This window comes from Mustela nivalis (assembly GCF_964662115.1).
Source record: "Mustela nivalis genome assembly, chromosome: 17".
Taxonomy (NCBI): Eukaryota; Metazoa; Chordata; class Mammalia; order Carnivora; family Mustelidae; genus Mustela; species Mustela nivalis.
In genome coordinates, this window is record NC_139036.1 from 50,029,420 (window position 1) to 50,057,272 (window position 27,853).

Here is a 27,853-nt window from a genome sequence, read left to right on the forward strand (position 1 = left end):
GCCCAGTTTCTTTAGACCTCGGAGAGTTCTGAATGCAAAAAACTAAAAACCAAAAACCAAAAAACAAAACAAAACAAAACAAAAAAACAAGCTAATGCTCACTTTCCCCCTTTAATCCGACCTCATTCACCTCTGGTTCCCACTTCTGAGATACCAGGCAGTACATTCTCACTTCTGTAGACTCAATGACGTCCGTCTACATGGGCACACCCTTCTGTGAACACCCCTCCAGCTATTCTATTTCTTTTTACCCTTTACCTGTTTCTTCTCTACAACACCTAAAATGTTCACAAGAGACTCTCCTCGCTGGATGACCCAGGGGAGCAGTGTGCCGACAGCGATCGTGTTACCTTGGGAACCTCTGCCTACGTACCATCAGGCTGCTCAGCCAGCTTGGAGGCTGCGCGACACCCGGGAACGTCGCCATGGCAACAGCGCGGCGCGCTCACCGGGATCTGGAGGGAACGAGTACGGAAGTCCCGCCTCCGAATTGCCGGGAGCGTCGCCATGGCAACGGCGCCGCGCGCAGGTCGCGAGCGGCTGGGTGGGAAGGGGGCGGGGAATGAGGGCGCGGAAGTCCCCGCCCCTGGGCCGCTAGGGCGGCGGCGACTGCCGCGGCCCGCAAGGATTTGAAACCGTTTTTTCTGTGGCGGAGGTGGCGGCGGCGACGCGGCCGACCGGAAAGCTTGCATGTAGGGGCGCCAGGTTCTCGACTTCCCGAATTTCCCCGCCCCGACCCTACACCCGGGTTCTCGAGTGGAATTTTGCGCGGGAGGGCGGCCGCCCCTCCGTGCGGGCCCGTTCGGGGAGGGGCGTCTCCCCGCAGGCCCCGGGCCCGTTCGCAAGGCCTGTGGGGCGCGCGCCCGGCTGGGGGGTGAGGGTGAGGGTGAGGGGGGGTATTGAGAGTGGGGGTGGGGCTGGGGCGTCGGGGCGCGGACCGCTGCGATTCCACTTGGGGGTGAAACCCATTCCCGGAAAGTTCTGGGTAAAGTTTGCTAGATGGATGGAGCTGGTCCGCAGGACGCGGTCCCGAGGTCGGACCGCAAGGTTGGTGCTGGGGAGGAGAAATCTGTGTCCTGCACAGGGCAGGGGAGCGGCCGCGGCCTCGCGGGCTCGCAGCCCCCCGCCCCGCGCCCGCTGGCCGCTGAGACACGGGAAGTTCCTCCGAGGACAGGATGGGCGACCCCGGAGTTAGGGCCGGACGGGTGTGCTGGCTCCCGTGTGGGCGACAGTCCCGACGCCCGAGTCCTCGGAATGGCCTGGCCCGGCGCCACGGCGTGCGTGCGGGGGACACCGAGTGTCCCCGAGGTCCGGGGTTCAGGAGAACAGCACCGGTGCAGACGAACAGCTTTTGTTCTGATCCTTGTGTGGCTGTTTTAGCATTTGTCCATTATATTCAGAGATGAGTAAAAGTAAGGTACAGAAGGCAAACGGAATGACAGGGGCCTCTGCGTGGTGGCCAGGCTGCAGTCTGGCGCGCACGACGGCGGGCACACAGTGTCCAGGCCCAGCTGCCACTTTCCGGGAGACTGACTCTAGGGCAGTTACTCCACGCCGCTGAGCCTCGACTTCCTCCCTTGGGAAATGGCCATGAAAGAGGGCCGGTCTCCCAGGGCGATGACTGGGAACCGTTTGTAAAGCGCACAGCATGCTGCTGGCACCGTCAGGGAAGTCCTAGTCCGTGCTCTGGTAACTGTCCAAGCATCACGTGCACCTGTAAAACTTCTGATTTACCGAGGGACGCAGGTCAAGTTTTCTGGAATGACTCACCATGCATTTAAAATAATGGTTTGAGGAAAACTGATTTTTGCAACTTCCAGGACTTTGTTTATTGTGTTTGGCCGAGGTGTAGTCTTTGGCAGCGTGGCTTCTTTTCTCCCAAGGCCTTTTAATATTGGTGGCTTGCATCTGCTTTGCTGATGCCTGTGGAGGCTAAGCACCTTGAGAAGGTCTTAGCCCATTTAATAGGTGTCCACATGTAAATGGGTTTAAAAAAAGTCAATGCCAGTGAGTTAAATAAAAGACGTGGTCAAATATAGATTATTACCATAAGCAAGAGTGACCCAACTGAGTTCTTTTTTTTTTGCTTTTAAAGTAATTTATGTGATTGGTAGGCACATGAGACATACTGAAATACAGTTTTAAGTAGTGATCAACCTTTTTGCCTAGCTGGAACTAAGTAGATAATAGTTTGTTTACAAGATGTAATTTGGGTAGCAAGAATTCCTTGAAGGTTTGAAATGATAACTTAATTTTTTCCTTTTTGCATTTCTTAATTTTGTTGGCAAATAAGTAAAGGATAAGGAGATGTAGATTTTTAGCTTTTTCCCAATATCACATTGACCCTTGATTGAGTTTTTTAAAAAAAGTGTACTCCACTATTGTGTCATTATAGTGATTGTCTTTCTGCTTTTCAAAATATGTCTTTATTAGTTGGAGATGTCTCTGATGTTTATGTAAATGCCCAAGAGGTCAGATATAATGGATCTGAGAGCTAGGGATTTCAGAATTTTAATCTGAGCTTTGTGCTTAATTTCATGACTTTGAGGCAGTATTTCAGCTGTTGAGTTTTAGTTTTCCCTAATATTAAACACTAACATCTCCTGTGTGTGTCAAAGGATTTATTGTGAGTTAGTGATTATTAGAAATCTTTTTGTTTTAGCTTTATCTATGGGTGTTCTCAGGCAAATGTTTGAGCACCTGTGCAGGTTGCACTGTTTCAGTCTGGGAGTACTCCTAGGCTAGAGTGGTGCTTAAAATTGTGAGATTGGGAGGTTCTATTTGTGTTTTCATCCATTTTAATAGTTACTTTTTAGCTTTATGATCTAATATCCTGCAGTAGTAACATAGCCCTCTGCTACTAAGTACCTTAACAGGTGTAATTATACAGGAATGCCATTAGTTAGTGTAGGAATGCCAGATGACCAACCAAACACCCCCAAGCCAACTAACCACTCAGAACATGCATTTAAATAAAATTTGACTTAACCATGTCTTACATTTGAAAATATGTTTCTTCTACTGTGATGCACCAGGTAGGATGACCAGTTATGGTAAATAAGAATTAAGGCCATGTACTATTTCTATTCTAGAAGATCTATTTGGTACTTGGAACAGAATATTCTAAAAGAATTATTAGTCTCACTTTAAAGTGGGACATTATTCTGTTTTGTTAGTATTTATGTACCAGTCAGTTCTTGAGCTTCTAATAAGGTACCACATAATGTGCCAGGTACCTACCAAGACGTGTACGTCATGGGCCCTGCCTTCCAGGAGCATCTCACAGATGGTGGAAGACATGTAAATAATGCACAGAGGTGTACGAAAAATAATGGCACAGTGAGTGCCGCGCCACACATGTGATCAGTGCACACGGAGAAGGGAACACAGGAGTCTGGGCCGAGTGGGGCAGGATTTTCTCTGAAGCGCCATTTGGGCTGCATTTCCCTGACTGCGGGCAGAGGGAACCCCCTGTGAAGAGGATGTGGAATCATGTCAGGGCTTGGAGTGTTGCAAGAATGGCGCAGAGGTCACTGGCAGGGATGTGGCCCTTGGTGGGTAGAAGAATTAGGCAGAGAGGTGAGAGGTGGGCTCAAATGCAAAGGCACTCGTAGGCCCAACTTTGGGTTTGGGTATATGTTGATGCAGTAGGTCAAGAGAGATTCTTAAATAGAGAGTGATATGCTTAGCTTTGCACTTAGGGAACTTACTCTGGTACCAGTGACTGAAGTAGGGAAACCAGACAGTAGGGAGGTCGGCTGGAGGAGGGCAAGGGAGTGGTGGGAAGGGCTTTCTCGGAGATGGTGACAGTGAGAAGCGAGACACCAGCAGGTCTGGAGACATTTCTGAGTATTTGTTGCTATATTGGCTTGAGGGGGGTTTAGAGAATGGGAACAGTGGAGGGGACGGGGGCCATGGGGATGGAAAGTTTGAACCCACGAGGAGGTAACTGAGAGGTGATGGAAATCCTGGCATTAGAGACGACAGTTAATGCTTCAGACACAGAAGCAAAGGAGGGAAGGAGGTATTCTGTTCTCTTAGAGGTAAGCCGAGAGGTGGAGGGAAGAGGATTTGGGGTGTCACCACTGGATTATTTTTCCCATGAAAGAGGAGGTAAGATTTTTTTAAAATTGAGAGTGAGGGGAGACAAGAGCAGTTTGAGGGGCTTTGAGCAGCTTTTAAGCTGCTTTGTGGAGGAGGAAATAGGGAAAGACACGTGGAGGGCTCGGTAAGGTGGGAAGCTGTCTGACTGCAGGCAGCGCCATCTTTCTCCCCAGCCCCTTCCTGAGGGAATGAAGGCGGGCGTCGCGGGAGCGCGGTCTTGCTGAGGAAAGTGTGCGGATTTCTAACTTAAGGAATTTCTTCAAAACCTATTGACTTTTGGGATTCACCTTCTTATAGGTAGTGTTTTTCTTGCCAATTTGGAAGAAATGCGAGGACTAATGTTAAGGTTTTTTTGAGGGGAATTAAAAATTTTGAATGTACAGTTAAAAATCACTTTTTTGGTATACAGTTCACTGAACTACTACACATGCATAGAATAGGGTCTTATAACCTCCAGAACAATTGTAAACAGAACAATTTCCAACACCCCAGCTCCTTCCCTTGTGCCACTTCTTTGTATTCAGCCTGTCCCCCAACTGCTAACCCCTGTGAACCGCTGATCTGTTCTCTATACTCCTACTGTTCGCCTTTTCTAGAATGTCATACAAATGGATAGCTTGAGTAGATAGCCCTTTGAGGATGGTTTCTTTCACTCAGCGCAATACATTTGGGGGTTATCCATGCCCTGTATGTTAGTAGTTGGTAGCTTTCTGCTGCTGGGCCCTCCCTCCGTTGGGCGGATACACCGCAGTTTGTTTGTTTCCCCACTGAGGGACATTTGCATTATTTCCTGTGTTTGGTGATGATCCAAAGCAAAGCTGCTACAAGCCTTATATTCAGGTTTTTGTGTGATTATAGACGTTGTTTCACTTGAGTAAATACCCAAGAGTGGGATTTCTGGGTCATATATCATAAGGGTGTGTTGGACTGTGTAAGAAACTGCTAAATTGTTTTCCAGTGTGGCTGTGCCATTTTGCATTCCTCCCAGAAATTCGTGAGAGTTCTTGTTCCATGTTCTCACCAGCATTTGGTATCGTTTGTTTGGTATTTTTTATTTTAGCTGTCCTAATAGGTAGAGTGAGATCTCATTGTGATTTTAATTTGCATTTCCCTAATGGTTAATGACACAGAGCGTCTTTTCATGTGTTTAGTTGTCATTTACACATTTTCTTTGGCAAAGAGACTCTTTTTTTTTTCCTACTTATTTTTGTTGTTTTCTTCCCCTTATGATTGAGTTTTGAGAGTTCTTTGTATGTTTTTCATATAAATCCCTTATGAGATATATGATTTACAAATATTTTTTCCCAGTCTGTGGCTTACCTTTTCAATCCCTTAATGGAGTACTTTGCAGAGCAGTTTTTTATTTTGGTAAAGGTCAGTATGATAATTTTTCTTTATAGGGAGTGCTTTTGGTCATCATATCTTAGATATTTTGTCTAATCCAAGGTCATGAAGATTTTCTCCTATGTTTTCTTCTAAGAGTATTATAGTTTTACATTTTACACTTTAGGGCTTTAATTTCTTTTAATTTTTGTATGCAGTGTAAGGTCTAGGCCAAGATTTAATTATTCACTTTGTATATGGATGTCCAATTGTTAAGGCGTTTAAAACCTCTGTTATAAAACCTGTTATTTCTCCAAAAGTTGCACTTTTGTCAAATACTAGCTGTCCATACCTGCATTGGTCAATTTTTGAAATCTTAGTCGGCCCTGTGAGCCTGTGTGTCTTATGCTCTCACCAGTACTACATGGTCTTGATTCCTTAGCTTGATAGCACATCTTAAGATCAGATAATTGAGTTCTCCAACTGTGAGTTTTTTTTCCCCCCAGAATTGTTTTTGATATTCTAGCTCTTTTACATTTTTACATAAATTTTAGAACCAGCTTGTGCACATTTACAAAGAATACTGCTGGAATTTTGATTAGGACTGCAACATATCTATAGGTCAATTTGGGGATATTTAACACTATTTAACACTAATGAGTTTTTCTTGATCTCTTTCATTAGAGTTGTGTAGTTCTCAGCAGACAGATCTTAATATTTTAATTTTAAATCTTTTATAGACTGAATTATGGAAATTGGAAGTGAAGAAGAAAAATGGGAGAAGCTGGATGCAGAATTTGATCACTTTGTGGTAGATATGAAGCCCTTTGTTCTAAAATTACCCCATAGGTCAGGTAAGATTATGATTGCAAACCAGATTTTAAGATTAATTTTTCTTTATATTATCTTTTCAAACCAGTGAATTATCACAATGAAGAGAACGCTTAATTTCTTTTTTTTTTGGTGAAAGATTTATTTATTAGAGAGTGAGTGTGTGCATGTGAGCAAGGGGAAGGGGAGAGGGAGAGAGAGAATCTAAAGCAGACTCCTTGCTGAGCGCAGAGCCCGATCTGGAGCTCGATCTCACTATCCTGAGATCACGATCTGAGTTGAAACCAAGAGCTGGATGTTCAACTGACTGAGCCACCTAGGCGCCCCCAAAAGCTAAATTTCTTTAATCACAGTTTCATGTTAAGCTGATGTAGAATTGTGTGCTTTGAGCTATTCAAGGGTATATAGAAATTTAGTGATAATATCCTAGTAAACTGTGGGAAGATCTAGTAAGCTAGATCTGTAAACTGTGGAAAGAGTGTGATATCACTCTCAGACATCATGAGTTTAAAGCCCGTGGATCTCTAACGTTAGCTACAGCTGTTTCTTCCTGCATCTTTTTCCTCCCTGAAGTGCTTCCTCTTTCAGGAGCCTACTACTATCCATCTGTTCTCCGACAGTTTTATTTATCAAAGCAGAAAAAAGAGTCTATTGATCTTGTATGCTTATTGGTTGACTGAATGAAATCAATTGTGAATGAGTTTTTGTTACTATCTTGTCTGTGCTTCCTGGCCTGTTTAATAATGGGATGAGAGTCTTTGTATCAAGTCAAAGACTTTCAGATGACTTAGGCATCAGAGAACAATTGGAGAGAGTTTGGGGAGCCAGGATGATTCTTGAAGCCATTGTAGGCTGTAAAGGTTAATGGCATTTGTTAGTGGGGAATAGCGCCAAGATACTCTGGCTTCTACCCATGTTTTGTTCAAGTTCCCTGTTTCCCTGAGGTGTATAAGTCAAGTCCATGTTCAAAATGAGGAAGCAACTTCATATTAGATATTTGTTCCAGGGGTCTGCACTGGGAGAAGGGAATGTAGTGTATGAGTTATACATTCTGTGGTCACCTTCTATTCTGGGGCTATGGCCTTACTTAGGATAGCTTGGCATGGTCTTCCTTCTAAGCTTCTTTCTCTACTCTCTTCTTTTGCCTCATCAGACTGTAACCTCTTCTTTCTCCCTCTGCTAGTCTTTAAGATACATATTTCATGTCCTGTGGCTCAGTCATGATCATTTGTATTGTTTGTATATTATTTGATTAATTGTATTTCTATTTCATGATATCTATACTGTGTTCTTTTCTGATATTTCCTACCTTTTTTTGGGTCTTTTTTATTCTATTCTTTTGTATTTCTATTTCTATTCTTTTCTATTTCATGATATCTATACTGTGTACTATGTTCTTTTCTGATATTTACTACCTTTTTTTTGTCTTAGATCTGCTGATTTGGACAAATTTGTATTAAGTCTCTCATATTTCATTTAAAAAAATTTTTTTTTAAAGATTTTACTTATTTATTTGACAGACACATCACAAGTAGGCAGAGAGGCAGGCAGAGAGAGAGAGAGGAGGAAGCAGGCTCCCGCTCAGCAGAGAGCCCGATGAGGGGCTCAATCCCAGGACCCTGGGATCATGACCTGAGCCGAAGGCAGAGGCTTTAACCCACTGAGTCACCCAGGTGCCCGAACCTAACATCCATTTTTAAAGAAAATGAAGGGGCGCCTGGGTGGCTCAGTGGGTTAAGCCTCTGCCTTCGGCTCAGGTCATGATCCCAGGGTCCTGGGATTGAGCCCCTCATCGGGCTCTCTGCTGAGCGGGAGCCTGCTTCCTCCTCTCTCTCTCTCTGCCTGCCTCTCTGCCTACTTGTGATGTGTCTGTCAAATAAATAAGTAAAATCTTTAAAAAAAAAAAAGGCTGTTAGGTCGTATGGTTGGATTAATTGTAATCTTTGGTTCATGACTCATTGTCAGTATTGGTATATCCTGCCCTTTAATTAATTAATTCATAATGAATGTTCTAGAACTCACATTCCAATCAAGAGCTGGAATAATGATGAAAACATATATCTTCTTATAGCTAAATGCTACTTAACAATAATGGCTTTCCCCAGTACTTTAAGTAGAGTAAAGAATTCTTTTCATGGACTAAATTGTACTAAATTTTGGCCATTAGGTTATTATTTAGATTTCAGTTTGCAACAAGGTATATAGAAAGTACATAATTTGAAAGAAGTGTTTTCTTAAGTTTATCAGTTTCACCCCCCCCCCCCAAAATACACCAAGTATTTCATGAAGTTTGCTTTGTGATTATATAATTTTCAAAGCTAAAAATACAAAAGTTCTTTAAAGGTTAGCCCTCATACCTGTAAGTGATAAATCTGGTATAAGCAAAGTGGTAAATCCGGCCTGAGTGATTTTTGTAGGTAAAACAGTAAATGAATATGACCTTTAGAAATAAGAGATTAAAGCAGAGTTATGATTTATGTTAGATATATAATCCTTAAATTGAGTTAAACTGATAAAAGATTAATCTCAAAATAGTTTTCATGAGACAGGAAAATAATTCTGTGTAGTGGTCAGATAAGGTAGTCAATGGGTCATTTTATGTGGATTATATGTATATTTTTAAAGTAGTTTTTAAAGGGATAATTATTTTGCTAACTTACATGTTGATAGCCCTCAATTATTTTTAGAGAGGTTAAAAGAAAACCATGAATTAATCAATTACAAATCTGAAATTTATCAGCTTAGTAAATAAAACATTTGAGATTGAATTTTAGGGTAAGTTTAAAATGCTTAAGTAAGATTGCATTTCAGCTCTCCTTTGGTTTGTATAATTAGAATTACAGAAAGATTTTTCAGCCCATCTAAAATTATCTTAGAGATGTATTTATAGCATAATTTTTCTCAGAAATTATTCAATAGCGATCAGAGATTTTATTTTTGAGAACATATTTCTTTGCATTTGTCTTGCCTGATCACTATTTAACTAAAAAAGTTAACCTTTTCACGGGTTGGCAAACCATAGCCTCCCAGGGCCAAAACCAGCTTGCTGTCTTTTCTCTAAAGTTTTATTAGAAAATACTGCTGCCCATTTGATCACATGTAGCCTGGGGCTGCTTTCATGTTATGGTGGCAGAGTCAAGTAGTCATGTCAGAGACCGGCTGGCCAGCACAGCCGAAAATGACGGCCTGGCATTTTACAGATAACGTTTGCCGCCCCTGGTCTAGACCAAAAAAGATGTTTCATAGGCCTTTACTGTTTTATTTTCTGAAAAATCAAGTTTCTAATGGTTCTTATGTATTTCTAGAACGGCAGAGGTGTGCACTCTGGATCAAAAAACTGTGTGAGCCTTCAGGAACAGGTGCAGGAATAATGGGCAGGAAGAATCGGAACCTGTATGCCAAACTGCTACTGCACATGCTGAAGCGAGGAGTGCTCGAAGGCCCCTTTACACACCGACCTGAACCGGGGACACTGAAAACCTTACCTTCGTACATGGTAGGTGTCATTTACCAAGAGGTGTCTCAGCTTCATTTCTTTAAAAATGTCAACTCATCATCCCAGTTGGGAATGGTTATATTATTACGTTACAAGTCCTGGATAATATATGAGTTAAAACTTTTTTTTCCTTCCTGATTCACTTTTTCCCCCTTTGAAGAGAAACCAGATATTGGCCTTATGGGGATTATGCATATTGATCTAGCCATCCCACAATATTCTCCCGAATTTCTGAAAAACAGAAAGTAAACTTAATATTGAGCCTTCGTTTCCCCACTAGTTTTCACTGGACAACATTAACCATTATTTATGTATATCAGTGAATTTTAGTTTATTAAGCTCACATACATCATTTAAAAATCATGAGAGGTTGGATTGAGTGGCTTTCTACTCCAATAAAATGACGATAGTAAGTTGGAGTTTATACTTCATTTAATTTCACTATCAAAATCAGCTGTTACAGAAATAGTTATAATTATGTTTGATTGGTGAGTTGCCACTGTCTTGATCTTTGTAACCATGAAATATGCCTTGGTTTGTGTGGTGTTTGAATACTTGAGAAACCTGACTTGAGTACTTGGTATTGATAGCTGTTATTAGGATATTTATCTATATTAAAAAAATGACTTTGGTTAACTTAAACCAAAATGCAGTGAAGAGGCCTACTGTGCACTAGATGGTAATTTTGTTGATTAAGGAGAGATGCCAAAAGTTGTAATGCTGGTTCCAACTGTATGGTCAAGTAGAGCCGCGTATTTTCCTTCATCAGTGGGCTTGGGGGTAGTAGTAAAGTTTCTGGTTAATGCAGAGTTTCCTTCAGAAGTGTGTCAGGAAGCTCTGCTCACTTAAAAAGCAATTAGTGGGCCACTGCCATTCTTCTTAAAGACTGAAGGTAGAACCTTGTCTGAAGCACCTTCAGATGTTGAGATATGGGTATGTTGCGTCATGTTTTGCCATTCATACTCATTTCACAGACTCATTGGAAGGTTTGATTTCACAAATAGTAACAATGAGAAGGCCCAGGGACCCATCTTGAATCTTCTAGTTAGTTTATGGCCAGAACTAAACTCCAGGTCTTCACCTCTATTGCTCCTCCTTTACCTTATCGAGGGATTCTTAATTTCTGTTTCTGATTTTTATGGATTGTGGTTTCTCTGTCTGCTGATTTTTTTGTGTGTGTGCAGAGTAATTAGTGGTGATCACAGAAAGAACTAGAGCACATGATTTAAAAAGAATTTTCGATTTATCTTTTTTTTTTTAAACTGGGATTTCTAGTATTCCATTTCATTTTCACTATCAGTTTATTAAAGCCATATCTCTCCTTTTTAGTAGTTGCCATAGGGCTTACAAATTGCATCTTTAAGTTATGGTAGTTTACCTTCAAACATATTATACCAATTTATGAATTATGGAAGAAGCTTCTAAGATTTCCTCCTCCCATTCTTTGTGCTATAAGTTTTCATCTATTTCACTCCTCCATGTATTTTATTTTTAATTTTAATTCCAGTATAGTTAACACATAGCATTATATTTGTTTCTGATGTATAATATAGTGATTCAATATTCTGTACATCATTCAGTGCTCATTGTGATAAGTGTATTCTTTTTTTCTTTCAGGTTTTCTTATTCCCAGTTTTATTTTTTTAATTTAATTTTATTTTTTCAGTGTTCCAAGATTCATTGTTTCTGCACCACACCCAGTGCTCCATGCAATACTTGCCCTCCGTAATACCAGCCACCAGGTTCACATATTCCTCCCCACCACTCCAAAACCCTCAGTTTGTTTCTCAGAGTCCACAGTCTCTTATGCTTCATCTCCCCCTCCGATTTCCCCCAATTCACTTTTCCTTTCCTTCTCCTAATGTCCTTCATGTTCCTTATGTTCCACAAGTAACTGAAGCTATATGATAATTGACTCTGCTTGACTTATTTCACTAAGCATAATCTCCTCCAGTCCCGTCCATGTTGATACAAAAGTTGGGTATTCATCCTTTCTGATGGAGGCGGAATATTCCATTGTATATATGGACCATATCTTCTTTATCCATTCGTCCGTTGAAGGACATCTTGGCTCTTTTCACAGTTTGGTGACTGTGGCCATTGCTGCTATGAACTTTGGGGTACAGATGGCCCATCTTTTCACTACATCAGTATCTTTGGGGTAAATACCCAGTACTGCAATTGCAGGGTCATAGGCTAACTCTATTTTTAATTTCTAAAGGAATCTCCACACTGTTCTCCAAAGTGGCTGCACAAACTTACATTCCCACCAACAGTCTACAAGGGTTCCCCTTTCTCCAAATCCTTTCCAACACTTGTTGTTTCCTGTCCTGTTAATTTTGGCCATTCTAACTGGTATAAGGTATCTCAATGTGGTTTGATTTGAATCTCCCTGATGGCTAATGACAAACATTTTGTTGTGTCTGTTAGCCATAGGTATGTTTTCTTTGGAGAAGTGCCTGTTCATGTCTTCTGCCCATTTTTTGACGTGAATATCTGTTTTATGAGTGTTGAGTTTGAGGAGTTCTTTATAGATCTTGGATATCAGACTTTTGTCTGTAGTGTCATTTGCGAGTATCTTCTCCCATTCTCTGGGTTGCCTCTTTGTTTTGTTGACTGTTTCCTTTGCTGTGCAGAAGCTTTTTATCTTGATGAAGTACCAAAAGTTCATTTTTGCTTTTGTTTCCTTTTCCTTTGGAGACATGTCTTGAAAGAAGTTGTGGTGGCCGATGTCTAAGAGGTTACTGCCTATGTTCTCCTGTAGGATTTTTTTTTTTTAAAGATTTTATTTATTTATTTGTCAGACAGAGATCCCAAGTAGGCAGAGAGGCAGGCAGAGAGAGAGAGGAGGAAGCAGGCTCCCCGCCGAGCAGAGAGCCCGATGCGGGGCTCGATCCCAGGACCCTGGGATCATGACCCAAGCCGAAGGCAGCGGCCCAACCACTGAGCCACCCAGGCGCCCCTCCTGTAGGATTTTGATAGATTTTTACCTCACGTTGAGGTCTTTTTTCCATTTTGAGTTTATCTTTGTGTGTGGGGTAAGAGAATAGTTGAGTTTCATTCTTCTATACATAGCTGTCTGGTTTTCCCAGCACCATTTATTAAAGAGACTTTCTTTTTTCCACTGGATATTTTTTCCTGCTTTGTCAAAGATTATTTGACCATAGAGTTGTGGGTCCATATCTGGACTCTCTGCTCTGTCCCACTGGTCTATGTGTCTGTTTTTGTGCTAGTACCATGCTGTCTTGGTGATCACAGATTTGTAATAAAGCTTGAAATCAGGCAACATGATGCCTCCAGTTTTGTTTTTCCTTTTTCAATGTTTTCTTAGCAGTTCCGGTCTTTTCCGGTTCCGTACAAATTTTAGGATTGTTTGTTCCAGCACTTTGAAAAGTGACGGAGGAATTTTGATCGGGATGGCATTGAAAGTATAGATTGCTCTGGGAAGTATAGACATTTTAACAATGTTTATACTTCTGATCCATGGGCATGGTATGCTTTTCCATCTTTTTGTGTCTTCTTCAATTTCTTTCATGAGTATTCTGTAGTTCCTTGAGTACAGATCCTTTACCTCTTTGGTTAGGTTCATTCCAAGATATTTTATGGTTCTTGGTGCTATAGTAAATGGAATTGATTCTCTAATTTCCCTTTCTGTATTTTCATTGTTAGTGTATAAGAAAGCAACTGATTTCTGTACATCAATTTTGTATCCTCCACATTACTGAGTTGCTGTAAGTGTTCTAGTAGTTTGGGGGTGTGATAAGTGTATTCTTAATTCCCTTCACCTATTTCCCCCTTCCCCCTCACCCACCTCCCCTTTGATAACCACCAGTTTGTTCTCTATTAAGTGTCTCTTGGTGGGTTTTTTTGTTTGTTTGTTTCCTTTTTTTTGGTTGTTCATTCGTTTTTTAAATTCCACATATGAGTGAAATCATGTGGTCATTTATCTTTCTATAAAGCTGTAATTTTTTATAATATAAATAATTATCAGATTTATCTGTTATGTAATTTTTTTCATTTATCAGATTTCTTATACAGCAAAGCATAACTAAAATGTAAAATGGTATCCACTTTATGTTTTTTAATATTTCATAATTCATTATGATGTAATTGAATTTAAGTTGAGTATTTGAAAGGCTCTTACCAGACTTGAAACTTGGTGGAAATCTTAAGTATTTCATTATAGTACATTTTGAAAGAATAATTTTTCTAATTTTTAAACATCAGTCCATCTATTTTGATGAACCAAATTCAGCACGAGCAAAAGGTTCAAGCCCGGAAGGATTACCAGACTGGGTAATGGGTGAGCTGGGGACCAGTGAACACAAATCAAATGAATCGTGGAAGCTTTCTTCTGGAGAAGATTACTCTTTGGGGCAGTCACCAACTGATGTACACAGGTATGCTATGAAAGTGGGATTTAAACATGATTCATTATTTAAACTGTCTTCAGATCTGGTTCATATGTTGCTTTTCCTTGCGGGTTTTTTTTTTTTTTTAATGGTAAGTAGTTGGCTTAGTTTATAATTTCATTATATTCGAGGGCTGTGAAGGGATGTCAGGTAGGAAAAATAACAGTTTTGCTTAAACACTTATGATACATGCAAGATTCTGTTCTAGTTTTAGCCACTTTTTGGGTGTTTGTTAAATAAATAAATAAATAAATAAATAAATATATATATATATATATATATATAAAACTTCTGAGTATGGGATGGATATATACATATATATCCTAATGTTCACGGATATATATGTATATATCCATCCCATACTCAGAAGTTAGTGCCTGAGAACCTTTAAATAACTTATTTGTTTTCCTTTATGACAAACATGAATTAAGAACATTGTTAATGACTTTGCCAAGATGTAACATCCTGCGTATTCATCTTGAAACTTATGCTTGAATTTCTCTTCTTTTCCCCTCATTGCACCATATTTGTTTTGACTTAATAAAATAATGAATGTGAAGGTAAACCCCAGTCAACTGTGTTTTCTCACCAAAGCATGAAACTTAAGTAGGATTTTTAGTGCAAATAAGAATAAACTTCTAAGGTTTTCAAATACACAAAAAGTTTATTATTGTTGTAGTATAACTTTTGGCCTGTAGGAGGGATAGATTTCCATTGGACTTTTATCAAATTTTGAATTTAACTTGGGCATTGTTTTCTGAAAAGTTAAAATTTTAGACAGTGGCAAATTGACATGGAGCATACTTGATGCTTTACGCCTCACCTTTCTCTTGCTAGAACTTGATGTGATTAACAGTATAATCTTTCTCTTTTTACTGTCATTATTTTTTTTTTTTTGGTTTATTCCTTAATCAGATAGAGAAATGTTATTAGTAATTTGAAATGTTTTCATGGTTGATGTAGTCTAGTTACAGGCTTTTCAGACCGCACATAATATGATGAAAAAGAGTAGACAGATGAACACAATCCAAGAAATCCAGTCTACATGAAATTTTTTTTTATTAGAAAGGGGAAAAAAAATGGAGAGGCAATAAGGAGACATTCAGAAGATTAAAGAGAAATAAACAGATGAGTTAATAACAGGTGGTGTTAGATACTTATTTTTTGCAGTCACAGGAGATTTAAAAATAGAAGAGGGGTTATTGTGGCATTTTTGTCAGCCTTGTAGTTGGTAAATGGAGGTATAAAAAGATAAGAAAAACAATTCTTTGTTTGGCTGCAAAATCCATTAGGTGTTTGCCAAAACATTTCTTGAGTGTCCAACTAAAAGCTACATTCCTTTCTAAGTAGTAAGTATGGAGATGACGGTATAAAGGTGAACTAAAATAGTTTCCTATGTCTTGGAGCTGAGCAGAGGTTGGATACTGATGATCTTCCTGGAGGAATGAATCGTGGGGTGGATAGATTTGTTTTGTTGGACTTGGAGAGTGTCTTTAAAGATTTTTTGAATGAGTCATTCAGAATTAATAATTGGGGAATTTCATATAAATACCTAGTCTTTTTGACTATTATAAAAACTGGAGACCCAGCTGTCTTTCGAGAAGACAGCCATAGGTTGGAGATAAGTAATTCTTGGTTATTCCCCTGATGCATCTTCACTGTTTGCTGCTTGTTTCTGACACTGAGTTTGACTATGAGCTCTTTTTCCCTTTTAAGAAGGGTTGAGAGGTGAAAGAAGTACTTCTTTTCACATTTTTACATCCTGTCGCAAGTGGGAAGAAGAAAGGTGAATGAAGAAGGCTCATATGACTCAAAAATAGGAGAGAGACTGCATCTTTGTAGAAGTGAAGACTGTTCCTACATCTGGCAGTGTAATCACTCATTCGTTACCTGGATCCTACAGACATTGGATTGTTAAGGGTACTTTTAGATAAATAGGGAAGAGAGTTAGGTGCGTGGAGAATTTCGAAGATTGAGGTGTGTGTAAAAGTAAGGTTGAGGGTAGGAATTTTTTTTTTTAAAGATTTATTTATTTGATGAGAGAGAAAGAGAGTCATCACTAGTAGGCAGAGAGGGAGGGGGAAGCAGGCTCCCTGCTGAGCAGAGATTCCCGATGTGGGGCTCGACCCCAGGACCCTGAGATCATGACCCAAGCTGAAGGCAGAGGCCTAACCCACTGAGCCACCCAGGTGCCCTGAGGGTAGGAAATTTGAGAAATCAGGAGTCTAGGTGAATGGGCTTTTCTTCTTGAAACAGAGGGTAAAGTTTAAGAAAATATAGTGAGAATATTCTTCAAATATTATTCAGTGACTTTTCTGGAAAATGATACCATAGTAAAACCTCCACAATTTTAACATATAACTTCTTTTTCCTTGTTGCTCACCTGTAATAAAATGGCATGTAATGCAAGTTATTCAAATAATACATAATTGATGGGAAAAGCAGGCAGTCATTTGGTTCTCTTAAATCCTTCAGACCTTACATTTCTAAAAAGTCTTATTTGACACCCCAGGTCTGTTTGAGGGACTCTGTTTCCCTGGTGCGCTCTTGACATTCAAGGGTTCTATATCTGTCCTCTGTGCTAGAGTGTAAATGTCAGGAGGCAGAGACTGTGCTTTTCCTATTTGCACTGTGTTTCCAGCATCTAGTGCTGGGCGGGAACCTCTTAGGAACTCTGTAAGCATTTGTGCTTGTTGAGTGCTTACGTGCGTGAGTGAATGGTTCTGGGCACCGCCACATACTTAATCTGTGCAAAAACCTTTTGAGACGGGTAGATTGTGACGGAGAGGATGGCCCACGAGGATTAAAATAAAGCTTTCAGGACAAGTTGAGGAAAGGATAAATTTTAGAAGTTAAGAGAAGCGGTATAGGCTGTAGAGATGCCCTTCACACACGGTGAGGAATATAAAGATAGTGAGCCAGAAAAGGATACTGAAATATCTTTCTGGTCAAGTATCAGAATACCACGAAGGCTGGAGTCCAATGAGTGCCACAGAAGAAAACTTCTCAGAATATCTTTTCTTATGTTTTTCTCTTAATTTTATCTATTTTCAAATTTTAATTTGATTTAAAATTTTAATCCACATGTACATGAATTAACAGATATTTGTAATTTTATATACATGAAGGCATTTAAAAAATAAAACTGACTTTTACTTTAGCTAAGGGCAATAAAACTGATTTAAAAGCCAAATACATAATGTGTCAGATGAGATCAGAAGTGGTGGTAAGAGTCTACTGATGGTCTGTCTCCATTTTTCTAAAGTTGCTCCTTTACTAAGTGGTCATACTGTGCTAATGAAAAAGTTAGTATCTGCTAGTATCGGCCTAATACAGCTAATCAGTTCTGTAAGAAATTGTTTTAAAAAGTTTAAGAGGCTTATAATATTTGACACATGTATGTTTTTATAGTGAATAATTTATTGTTACTTAGAACTGAAGTTTAATGCTGCCTCATAAATTTTACAACCACTTCAACTTGTCCTTTGAAAAACCTCTTTAATCTTAAAAGATTTTCCCCCTTAGTGTTTCTTTTTTGATCACTTTATAAAATCCTGCTTTACTTAGACCTTTTTGTCTGTGAAGTATTTCTAATGGCATTTTAGATTATGCTGTTTGTGTCCTAGCCTTTTCATATTATTAAAGATGCAGAGCCCCTCTGAAGCCTCTTTGTTAGGCCTCCCTATTCAGCGGAGGTGACACCTTTCCTTTACCTTTATTCTTCCTGTAGGATGTAGGCAGTAGCTGCGTTCTAAACATGTTAGAAGTAGTAGGAGGTTATATTCTGCCATGCTTATTCTCATGCCTCCACCCCCCCCAATACACATCATACCACGAGTAAACTTAGCATTTCACATCAGACAGCTTTGACATGTAGCTAGTTCCATCCTGGTTTTGTTCTTTGCTTTCCTTTTTCATTATTCTTAGTTTAGGCTTAGGTTATTATCTGTTTTCTTTTACAAAAACCACTTTTCACATCATTTTGCTATTTTATTAGGATCTATTGCTGCATTTAAATGGCAGACATCTGCTTATTTTCTTGGCAATGAAATATTTTACTTACAGTTGAGTTTGGAGCGTGACTTTACAAAATGTTACTGATAAGACCATAGACTTAGATCTCATCCCTGCACAGTCTGGCTGATTTCATTTAGTTCTGCCACCATGAGCTGTATCCATATATATTGTTTCCTGATCATCCTTCAGATACTTACCACTGTGATCTGGTAAAGACTTAATTATCTTTGTGGTAGACAGACTTTCAGGTGGCTCCATGGTCCTCCTCTGGGTTTACACAGTCTTGTGTAATCCCTACTCCTTGGGTATGGGTAGGACCTGCAACTTGCTTCTAACTAATACAATATGGCAGTGGTGTTGGATGTCACTTCCATGATTATGCTGTGATATGTAAGACTCTGTCCTGCCAGCAGACTGGGTCTGGAGTCTTGCTGCCTTTGAAGAAGCAGGCTGCTGTGAGTTCTCTAGCTATTGGACACTGAATGCTGCTGGCAACCCTACGAGCGGGAAAAGTGGATCCCTCCCCAGGAGAGCCTCCAGATGAGAACCCAGCTCTGGGCAAACCATGATGGCGGCCTCATAGGGTCCTAAGCAGAGGACCCTGCTCAGCTGTACCTACACTTTGGACCCACAGAAACTATGAGAACATATGTAAAACATATGTGTGTTGTTTAAAGCTCTTCAGTTTCTGATACTTTGTTATGCAGCACTAGATGCCTAATACAGTTTTTGTCCTCCTTTTAGGAAGTTATACAAACTGTCTACAATACCTGCTTCTTGTAAAAACGTCAGTGTAGAAACACGTGGAGTAAAAAGTCAAAGCCCTACTCTCCAGATCCTTCTATTCCACTTGCCTCATGGGGTGAAATAGTCATCAGCAGTTTGGTGTGTATCATTCTCTGGTAGACACATAGCCACACAGAGGTAATTACAAAGTTAGGGGCTAGCGTACACTTTCTGCACTGTTCTGAGACTTGCTCTTTTGCCACTTGCCCTTGTCTGATTCTGTCATGTAGTCCGTGTGCCTTTTTAATTGCAGATCATAATCCATAGTGTGGATAGACTGTAATTTAACCTGTCTCTGTTGCTTTTAAATCTCCATTGTTATAGAGAATGCTTTGGTTAACATTTTGGTACATATATGGCTCTGCAGCTGCCTGCATTTTGGACTGTTACTGATGCCGAGAAAAGAAATCACTGTTTCAGTAGTTAGGTGCATTAACAAGTTTAATGGATAAACTTGGTGGGATAATTAGCAGGTGCAACATTTTGTGAGTTGGTAACAAAAATCTGTATGGGCTCGTATGGGGAAATATCTAAGATATATAAAGTTTAAAAGAAGTATATGAAAGTATAGCGAGCTTCCATTTGTGTGTGTGTGTGTATGTGTGTATTTTAAAGAGAATATGTGGATACATATGTGCACACGTGTAAGGGATATTTCTGGGTGTCATGTTTGAAACAGTTTTACTTTTAGAGTATGGGACTAGTCTGGTGTGGAAGTTGAAAACTTTTATTTTGTACATGTGTCTGTGTTATTTTTAATAGTCTACACACTTATTTTTTTGATAGATTCTGTTTAGTTGCCCTCCAGAATATCATCTTATTAAGATGTTTAGGCATGGACATCATTAACATTAACGATGTACACTTAACTATAAGAAACAGATATACAAGTTTAAACATCAGAATGAAATTTTCCCTTAAAATGAATACTTGTAGATTTCACTTATATTTCTAATTTGTGAAAACAGAAATCAAGTGGGACAAGTTGTACCATTTATGGAGCATCTACTGCATGCTGATACTATTCCAGACATCTTTTATGAGTTATCTGATTTCATCCTCCTCCAGTTCTTTGAGGTTGCTGTGATGGCCCTTTGTATTTATAGATGAGGTAACAGCTTCAGTAAGGTCGTGACACTTCTAGTCCCGGATCCAGTTTCGGAGACTAGGTCTTGATGATTCCAGACCTCACGTTCTTTCTAGTCGACCATGTAGACACGCGTACTTTCCACAGCAAATAAGGAAATTCCGCTTTCATCTGTCTTTTCCCCACTTCAGCTGCATCAGCAGTCCTGGGCCATGGTGCCTTTGTTCTCGGTCATTTCTAGGGTGAGCTGAAAGGAGGCAGTTTGCCTTTGTTCAAATCTCACTTCTGACACTTGGCAACCATGTGTCCTCAGGCAAGTTACTTAATTTCCCTAAACCCTGGTTTCATCATTTGTAAAATGGAGATCTAGAGCCTCTGACATGAGACCTGGGAAGGTGTTAGCTGTTCTGGCCACCAGCATTGCAGACATGATGATTATTATTTTAATAGTTCCTGCAGGGCCTTGCTTCTTAGTTTATTTGACCATTCTTTGCTTTCTCTAATTATCCAATCTTCTTAAAGGATATTATCTTAAAATCAATTGTTCAGTTATTTTGAGTTACAAAAAATCATTGTGTTCTTGAGAAAAATAAATTAATGGGTATGCAGAAAGCTTCTCATTGTAAATATGAACCTGCACACTTTCAGAATAAGGAGTGGTAGGAGTAGTTGAAAAGAGGCTTCGAAGGAATCTTTATTTAGGTAAGTCAGCAAATCCCTTTCCCCTTCAGACAGAAGAAATACACTGTCTCTGGCCCCATGCCCTACTTTTTTTTTTTTTTTTTTGCATTTGGCCATACCCTAAATTAGAGGCTGCTTAAGTAATAGTTAGACATAAGTTCATGTTGTCTCTGTATATTCTTTTTGTGCATTATCCCAAACACAGAATACAAAGATAATAGGTTGTATTCTTGTCTTATGATTCTGTGGAAAATGTTTTGAAGCTTCTTTTTAATGGCTTGTAATTATTTTTATGACTTTTCAGTGAAGTATGATGTGGTTTGGTAGCTTATCACTGAAGTGAAGTTAGGGTCTAGGATAGAAAAGATGAAAAAGAATGCTTTAATGCCACTTATTATTTTTACTTGAAAGTTTGCTTCAAAGTTATGTGTGAAGGGGGCGTTAAGAAGAATCATCCTGCTTCCCCGTGGAAGAAAAACATGGATTCTGCTTATTTTAGAGGACTTTGTTCATGAAAAAGAAAGCATTGGTTTAGATTTCTTTAGATGCCATCTTATCGAGAGCTACCATCTAGATTATATAAAAATTCTAGGAATATGCAAACAGAATTATTATTTATTGTATATTACTTTTACCATATTAGGTTTAGGTTATCTTTATATGAATTAAAGTTTTATCTCTTAATTTATGTTGTATCCTCTAAATTATAAATTTGTTCGTATCTATAGAAAGGACTTGGAGAATAATTATCCTATTTTAAGTGATTATAGAGGACTATAATTTTTTTGCATCTAGCTTTAATGAGATCCTTCCATGGGTTATTCGATGCCAGATTTTAGTTTGGAGTGAGGAATCTAATTATAGCCCTGCCTTTATGGAAAATATGATTTGCTTTACAATGATCCTCTTTATGATGTGGTTTTCCAGGAATGCATTGCATGAAAAAGCTGGGACTGTGTATGTCCTTTAAAAAGGTCTCCCAGCAGAGCAACCATTTCATTTGCTTGTGTAGTTTACGAACATGGCCAGAAGATGGCGATCAAGTATAACAAAAATGTAGTAGTGATTGCGCATGTTGATCTATGTGAAAATAACATTTTTCACTTAAAAAAATAATGATGTAATTTTTTAGTCTGGATACTTAAAAAACTGTAAAAAATATTTTTACTTTGTTAAGCTCTATTTTTATATGTAAACGACCTTAACACTATAAATAGCCCCTATTCCTAGATCGTTGGATGAATATATGGGGGAGCCGATCAAAACCTTTCCTTCCTAGGGATGCTTTATATCCACTGGCATAAATAAATACGGTTGGGATTACACGTAGTAAAACATCCTTAAATGTTCACTAAGTACATTCATTATATTTACAAATAGCCCCGCTGTTTGGGCAAAGATACATTCTGCAGCAGCACCTTCCAGTAGAACTTACTGCGTAGAAATGGCCTATGGCTATGCTGTCCAACACAGGAGCCACTATTCACATATGACTGCTAAGCACTTGAAATGTGACTAGTGTGACTGAGGAGATGAATTTTACATGGTAATTAATTTAAATAGCCATCTGTGATTTAGTGGTTGCTCTATTGGGCTTGGAATGGTAGACCCGGGTCTTCGGCAGGGCCCTTGTGTTGTAAAACCTGAGCTACCAGTGGAGAGCTGCCATCTTGGTGGGGCTGTGGGATGCAGACAGGGACTAAGAGTTGGGTCTTGGTGCATATAAACCGCCTCTGCCCCAGAAGAGACCTTTAGTCTGTGCTGCCTTGTAATTTCACAGGTATCTCTTCTTTGATGATAATCACCCATGATCAGCACCTGGTTGCATTTCTTTCAGTCAGTCTTGGGTTTCAGAGGAGCTCTTGCGAATAAATATTTTTGAAAGAAAGAAAAATTAATCATTTTTCTTAAATTAATTTTTTTCACCATTTTGTTTGGGTAGAACACTTAGGATGATTACATTTGATTAATTGGATATTTTTGATATAGTGGCCACTTAACCTTGAGCTCTAGAAATAAGTCTGCTACATAAATGAAGAATGAAAACTGTTTCTTAGAGTACTCCATAAAACCTAACATAATATTTCACTCTCATAAAACCATTTAACTACTCATTAATTTTCAACATTCGTGTACTAATTAAATATCATTCTTCGGTGTTCACCAAGGCTAGGAAGTGGCAACAGAATTGTAACTGAGATGGAATTGCATTGAAAATAATGGCCTTGTTTTTCTCTTAGACTTTTTTTTTTTTTAAAGTGAGTCAGATTTTTTACAAACATAGTCACTTTCTAAAAAAATTTTTAAGGAGTAGGACTTTGTAACAGCATCTTTTTATTTCACAGGCAAGTTTCTTTTTGTGAGATTATAATATTGAACAGTTTTGATTGTCCTTTTTTTTTTTTTTAAGATTTTATTTATTTATTTGACAGAGAGAGATCACAAGTAGATGGAGAGGCAGGCAGAGAGAGAGAGAGAGGGAAGCAGGCTCCCTGCCGAGCAGAGAGCCCGATGCGGGACTCGATCCCAGGACCCTGAGATCATGACCTGAGCCAAAGGCAGCGGCTTAACCCACTGAGCCACCCAGGCACCCCTGATTGTCCTTTTAATAAACAAAAAAAGATGACAGTAAGCCTATATTACTATAAATCTTAATTTTAAGGGAATAAAAATACTAAGTGTTGTGCTATTAAACCAGAGATCTATTATTAAATGTTTACTTAATTGTATGATTTTTAAGGACAGTTTTTATTTTTAATTTTTAAAATTACATGTGTTATTTTAAGGTAGGAAATGGGGAAAACTTGAAGTCTTTAGTCTATGACTCTGGTCATTTTTTAGTTTTGTTAAGCATCTAATTTTTTTTTTTCATTTAGTTTTTCTTTTTATTCCTAATAGAGTTCCCTTTGAAAAATTAAAATAAGTATGATATGGGTCATTGAAAGTTATTTGTATTTTCTTATTTTCAATGTTATTTGATAGTTTACTGCATTATTAATTGTTGTTATTTATTTTTATGTTTCATTCATATTTAGCAATACCCTTAGAAGACAGTTCTTCAGATGGTTGTGTAACATTATGACCCACTGCTCAGATTAATGCAAAGACATGAAATCTAGTTAGTTCTTGCTTTAATTTTCTGATCATTTATAATGCAGTAGTTGTGCCGAAGTTGTACAACTCTGTGATATTTTACAACTTTGAAACAGCATACATGTAAAAAGTGTACAAGAATATACAGGTACACTTTAAAGAACAATTACAAAATAAACATCTCTATCCTTTTGGCGCACCCAAGAAACATCATGTTATAGTACTCCAGGAGACCTTCGGGTGTCCTTCTCTGTTGGCTCCTCTTCCCGTCTCCTGAGAGGAGCATTGTCCTGTCTTTTATGTTAATCATTTCTTGGCATTTTATTTTTTTGAACGTTATATAAGTGGGACCATACTTTTTATGTTATTTTGAAGCTTCTTTTTCTCACCATATTTCTCAGATTCATCCATGTTAATAATGTAGCTGTAGTTCAGTCTTTGTGGCAAACTTCTAAAATCAACATGTAACATACAACAAGACACAAAATCTCATGTCTAAAGCTTGATGAAGTTTTACAAAATGAATACCTTTATAAACCACCTTTTAAATCAAGATAGAGAACATCATCGGCTCTCCAGAAACCTTTGTCTTTGTCTTGCTCCTTTGCAATCATTTATCATCTCCACTCTGCCAAGTAACCACTATTCTGCATTATATCACTATAGATTAGTTTTAACTGTTACTGATTCATAAAGTATGTTCACTTTTTTCTAGCTTCATTGGCTCAACATTATTTTGGGAGATCGATTCATATTGTTGCATTTAGCAACGGATTTTTTTTTTTTTTTAATTTTACTACTGTGTGAATATATCACATTTATATATCCATTCTACTGTTACTGGGCATTTGGGTTTTTCCAGGTTTTGGCTATTAGAAATAATTCTGCTGTGAACATTCTTTTACATGTCTTTTAGTGCACATATGTACGCTATGTTGACTTGGAAGTGTAATTACAGCAGATACTGCCAAAGAATTTTCCCATATGGTTATAGCAATTTATATTTCCGTAGTAGGACTTCGGAGTCTGTGGCTCTCCATCTTTCCCAGCACTTGGTTTGTCAGTTTCTTTTAGTTTTAGCAATTCTAGGATGGCGTTTTAACTTGCATTTTCTCTCATGACTAATGACATTGAGCACTTTTCCCCGTGCTTTTTGGCCATTTGGAAGTCCTCTCTTGTGAAGTTCCTATTTCTTTTTAATAAAAAATGGTTTGTCAGTCTTTTCTGTATTGGTTTGTCATAATTCTTTATATATTCTGCATACAAATTGTTTATTGATACATGTATGGCATATATCTTCTCCTTTCACTGTGTATTCTGTTGAATGTTACTAAGTTATAATGTAGTTTTATTTGTTATTTGTCTCTGATATCATTTGTGTTTGTTTGTGTGTGTCCGGTTTAAGATTACTTGCCTTATCTATCCCAGGATTATGGAGATACTTGTCTGTGTTAGCTTCTTAAAGCTTTCTAATTTTATCTTTCTCATTTAGGCATGTGCCACATCTGTAATTGATTTTTACACATGAAGTGAGGTAGGGCTCCCACCACACCCCTGCCCGCCACTGGCCCAGGATAGCAGATAGCCATTTGATCTAGCACCTTAAAAAACAAAAAACAACCCCCCCTCCAAAATAAAACCCTATTCTTTTCCCTCTGCTGTAGTTGGCGTCATTATTGTAAACTAGGAAATCTGGCTTGTGTGGGTTTGTTTCTGGACTCTTATCTCCTACATTTGTCTGTTTGTCTATCCATGTGCTAGTCTATGCTGCTTTAATTACTGTAGCTTTGAAATAAATCTTGATTTTTAGTAGTATAGTATGTGCTTACCTTGGTTTTTTGCATTTTCATTTAAATTTTATAAATAGCTTGCCAGTTTATACACACACACACACACACACACCCCTCTGTTGAGATTGTGACTGTGTATGTATTGAGTTTGTAAATCAATTTGGGAAGAATTAATATCTTTATAATATGGAATTAAGCTCCAAGAATCAGGCAAGCAGTGATCTGCTTTTTGTCTCTATAGTTTTGTCTTTTCTAGAAATTTCATGAGTGGAATCATAAAGTATGTAGTCTTATGCATTTGGTTCTTTTACTTTGTGCATTATTATTGAAATTCATTTGCATGTATCCATAGTTTATCATGAATAATGCAGCTGTGGGCATTCATATTGTGAATTTTTCTTTGAACAGGTGTTTTCCATTTCTTTTGGGTGGATATCTAGCAGTGGGTTGTATGATAAGTGTATAGTTAACTTTTTAAGGGAAATATCAAACCATGTTCCAAAGTGGCAGTACCATTTTACATCCCCATTAACAATGTATGAATATTTCAGTTTTTCACATCCTCAACTCTTGGTATTATGTAAGTGTTTTTGATTTTGATCATTTTAATGGGCATGGGTAGTATTGCATTGTGGTTTTAATTTGCATCCCCCTAATAACTGTGTTGAGCATTTTTTCATGAGCTTAATGGTCATTGGTATATCTTTGGAGAAATGTCTGTTCTAATAGTTACTTTCTCCCCACACACCCAACTAACAATAATCATTATAGACATTTCTAAAAAGGAGAATAATGGGAGGCACAAAGCAGTCATTGGTCCATAGCAATTTTGAAATCTAGTTAGGCAAACATTAAAAATTCCTTAGTTAAGGGTCCAGACCTTGGAATAATATTCCATGTCTCTTTGCTCTTCCCACTGGAAGATGATTCCATCTTGTGAGTTCTTCCTTTTTCATGGAAGAGAGCACATATTTGCAGCTGAGTAGTTTTCTCAACCTGCTTCCTTCCAGAAGAATTTTGGGGGTCCACTGACCCCTTCTAATTTTGTATTCTATCTTTTCAGTCCAGGGGAGCAGTGATTTTGCTGATATGATTATCTCAAAAACTTTGTAGACCTCCTAAACATCTCATTCATGTTCATTCCATTAGACAAAATCTACCTATATTAATCTCATTGAGAGTCCCTTTCTATGTTGGGTTCCCTGGGAGAAGATTGAGGGCAATGACCTTAACCTTTCTGGAGACTTCATTGTTTGATTGAGAGAATCTGTATGGAATAGGCTTAATCTTTTTAAAGGTCTCTATGTGTCTATATAGTAATCTGATGTACCACCTTTAATCTTTTTGATCTTATAAAAAGGTTTTTCATTTCTACTGTATTTCAAGGCAGTGCCCAAACTTCACTTGGATGCCATTTCTTACTTTAGCATCTTTTGCCAGCTGGAGACTGAAAATTTTTAAAACCATGAAGCCCTTGTTCTTTTTTCTTTTAATTTGTTACTCTCCTCTTGCATTTTATTGTAGGCATCAAGAAATACTTTGTTTGGAAATCTCATTCACTGTATCACTTAATCTAATTTATTAACAACATTTTCTATTTTACATGTTACTGAAGGTGATGGTGGGCTTTCTGCTGCTGTATAAAAAGGATCCCTCTCCCTCTGGTTTTTATTAACGTCTCTCTCATTTAATCTTGAGCTCTTACTGGCAGTGTCCTCAAATTCCAGATTTCTGCCTACAGCTTCTTCAAGTCAATTTTGTCTTTCTCTGGCATACTATTCAGAGTCCTTCCAGACGCCCACCACTATCTGGTTCACTTGACATTTCCAAGTTTTTAGGCACTATCTCACTTCCAAGTACCAAAATCCATATTAGTTGTTGTCTATTGCTGCATAACAAATTACTCCAAGTCTTAGCAGCTTAAAAACAATAAACATTTATTATCTTGTGGACATGACTTAGCTGAGATTTGTGGCTCAGGTTCTCTTATAAAGCTGTAGTCCAAGTATTTGCGGGGTATTTGTCTGAGGGTCTCAGTCTTATGGCTTTCATTCAGAGGCTTCCTTGTGTTTCTTGTTGTTTAGACTTCTCCAATGGACAGCATGCAGCGTGGTCGCTGGCTTGCATTAGAGATGATAAGCAAGAGTCTTTTTGTAAACTAATCTTGGAAGCGATATCCTACCACTTGTGTTAGATTCAGGTTATTAGAAGTAAATTACAAGATCCATTGTAC

General features: G+C 38.5%; 1 protein-coding gene across 15 annotated transcripts in view; it reads left to right on the forward strand.

The window, feature by feature from the left end:
• Positions 1 to 563: 563 nt before the first annotated feature.
• Positions 564 to 27,853, forward strand: part of CEP112 (centrosomal protein 112) — a 416,468-nt gene continuing 389,178 nt past the window's right edge. For 3 of the 15 annotated variants that reach the window (XM_082706657.1, XM_082706645.1, XM_082706644.1), the window contains exons 1-4: positions 564 to 692; positions 6,168 to 6,281; positions 9,564 to 9,754; positions 13,982 to 14,154. In XM_082706657.1, the coding sequence (XP_082562783.1) occupies positions 6,176 to 6,281; positions 9,564 to 9,754; positions 13,982 to 14,154 (470 nt within the window). In that variant the 5' untranslated portion in view covers positions 564 to 692; positions 6,168 to 6,175. Of the gene's footprint in view, positions 706 to 861; positions 881 to 1,028; positions 1,048 to 6,167; positions 6,282 to 9,563; positions 9,755 to 13,981; positions 14,155 to 27,853 lie in introns of those variants that run through there. The other 12 variants (XM_082706642.1, XM_082706655.1, XM_082706654.1 and 9 more) reach the window with 10 other exon arrangements.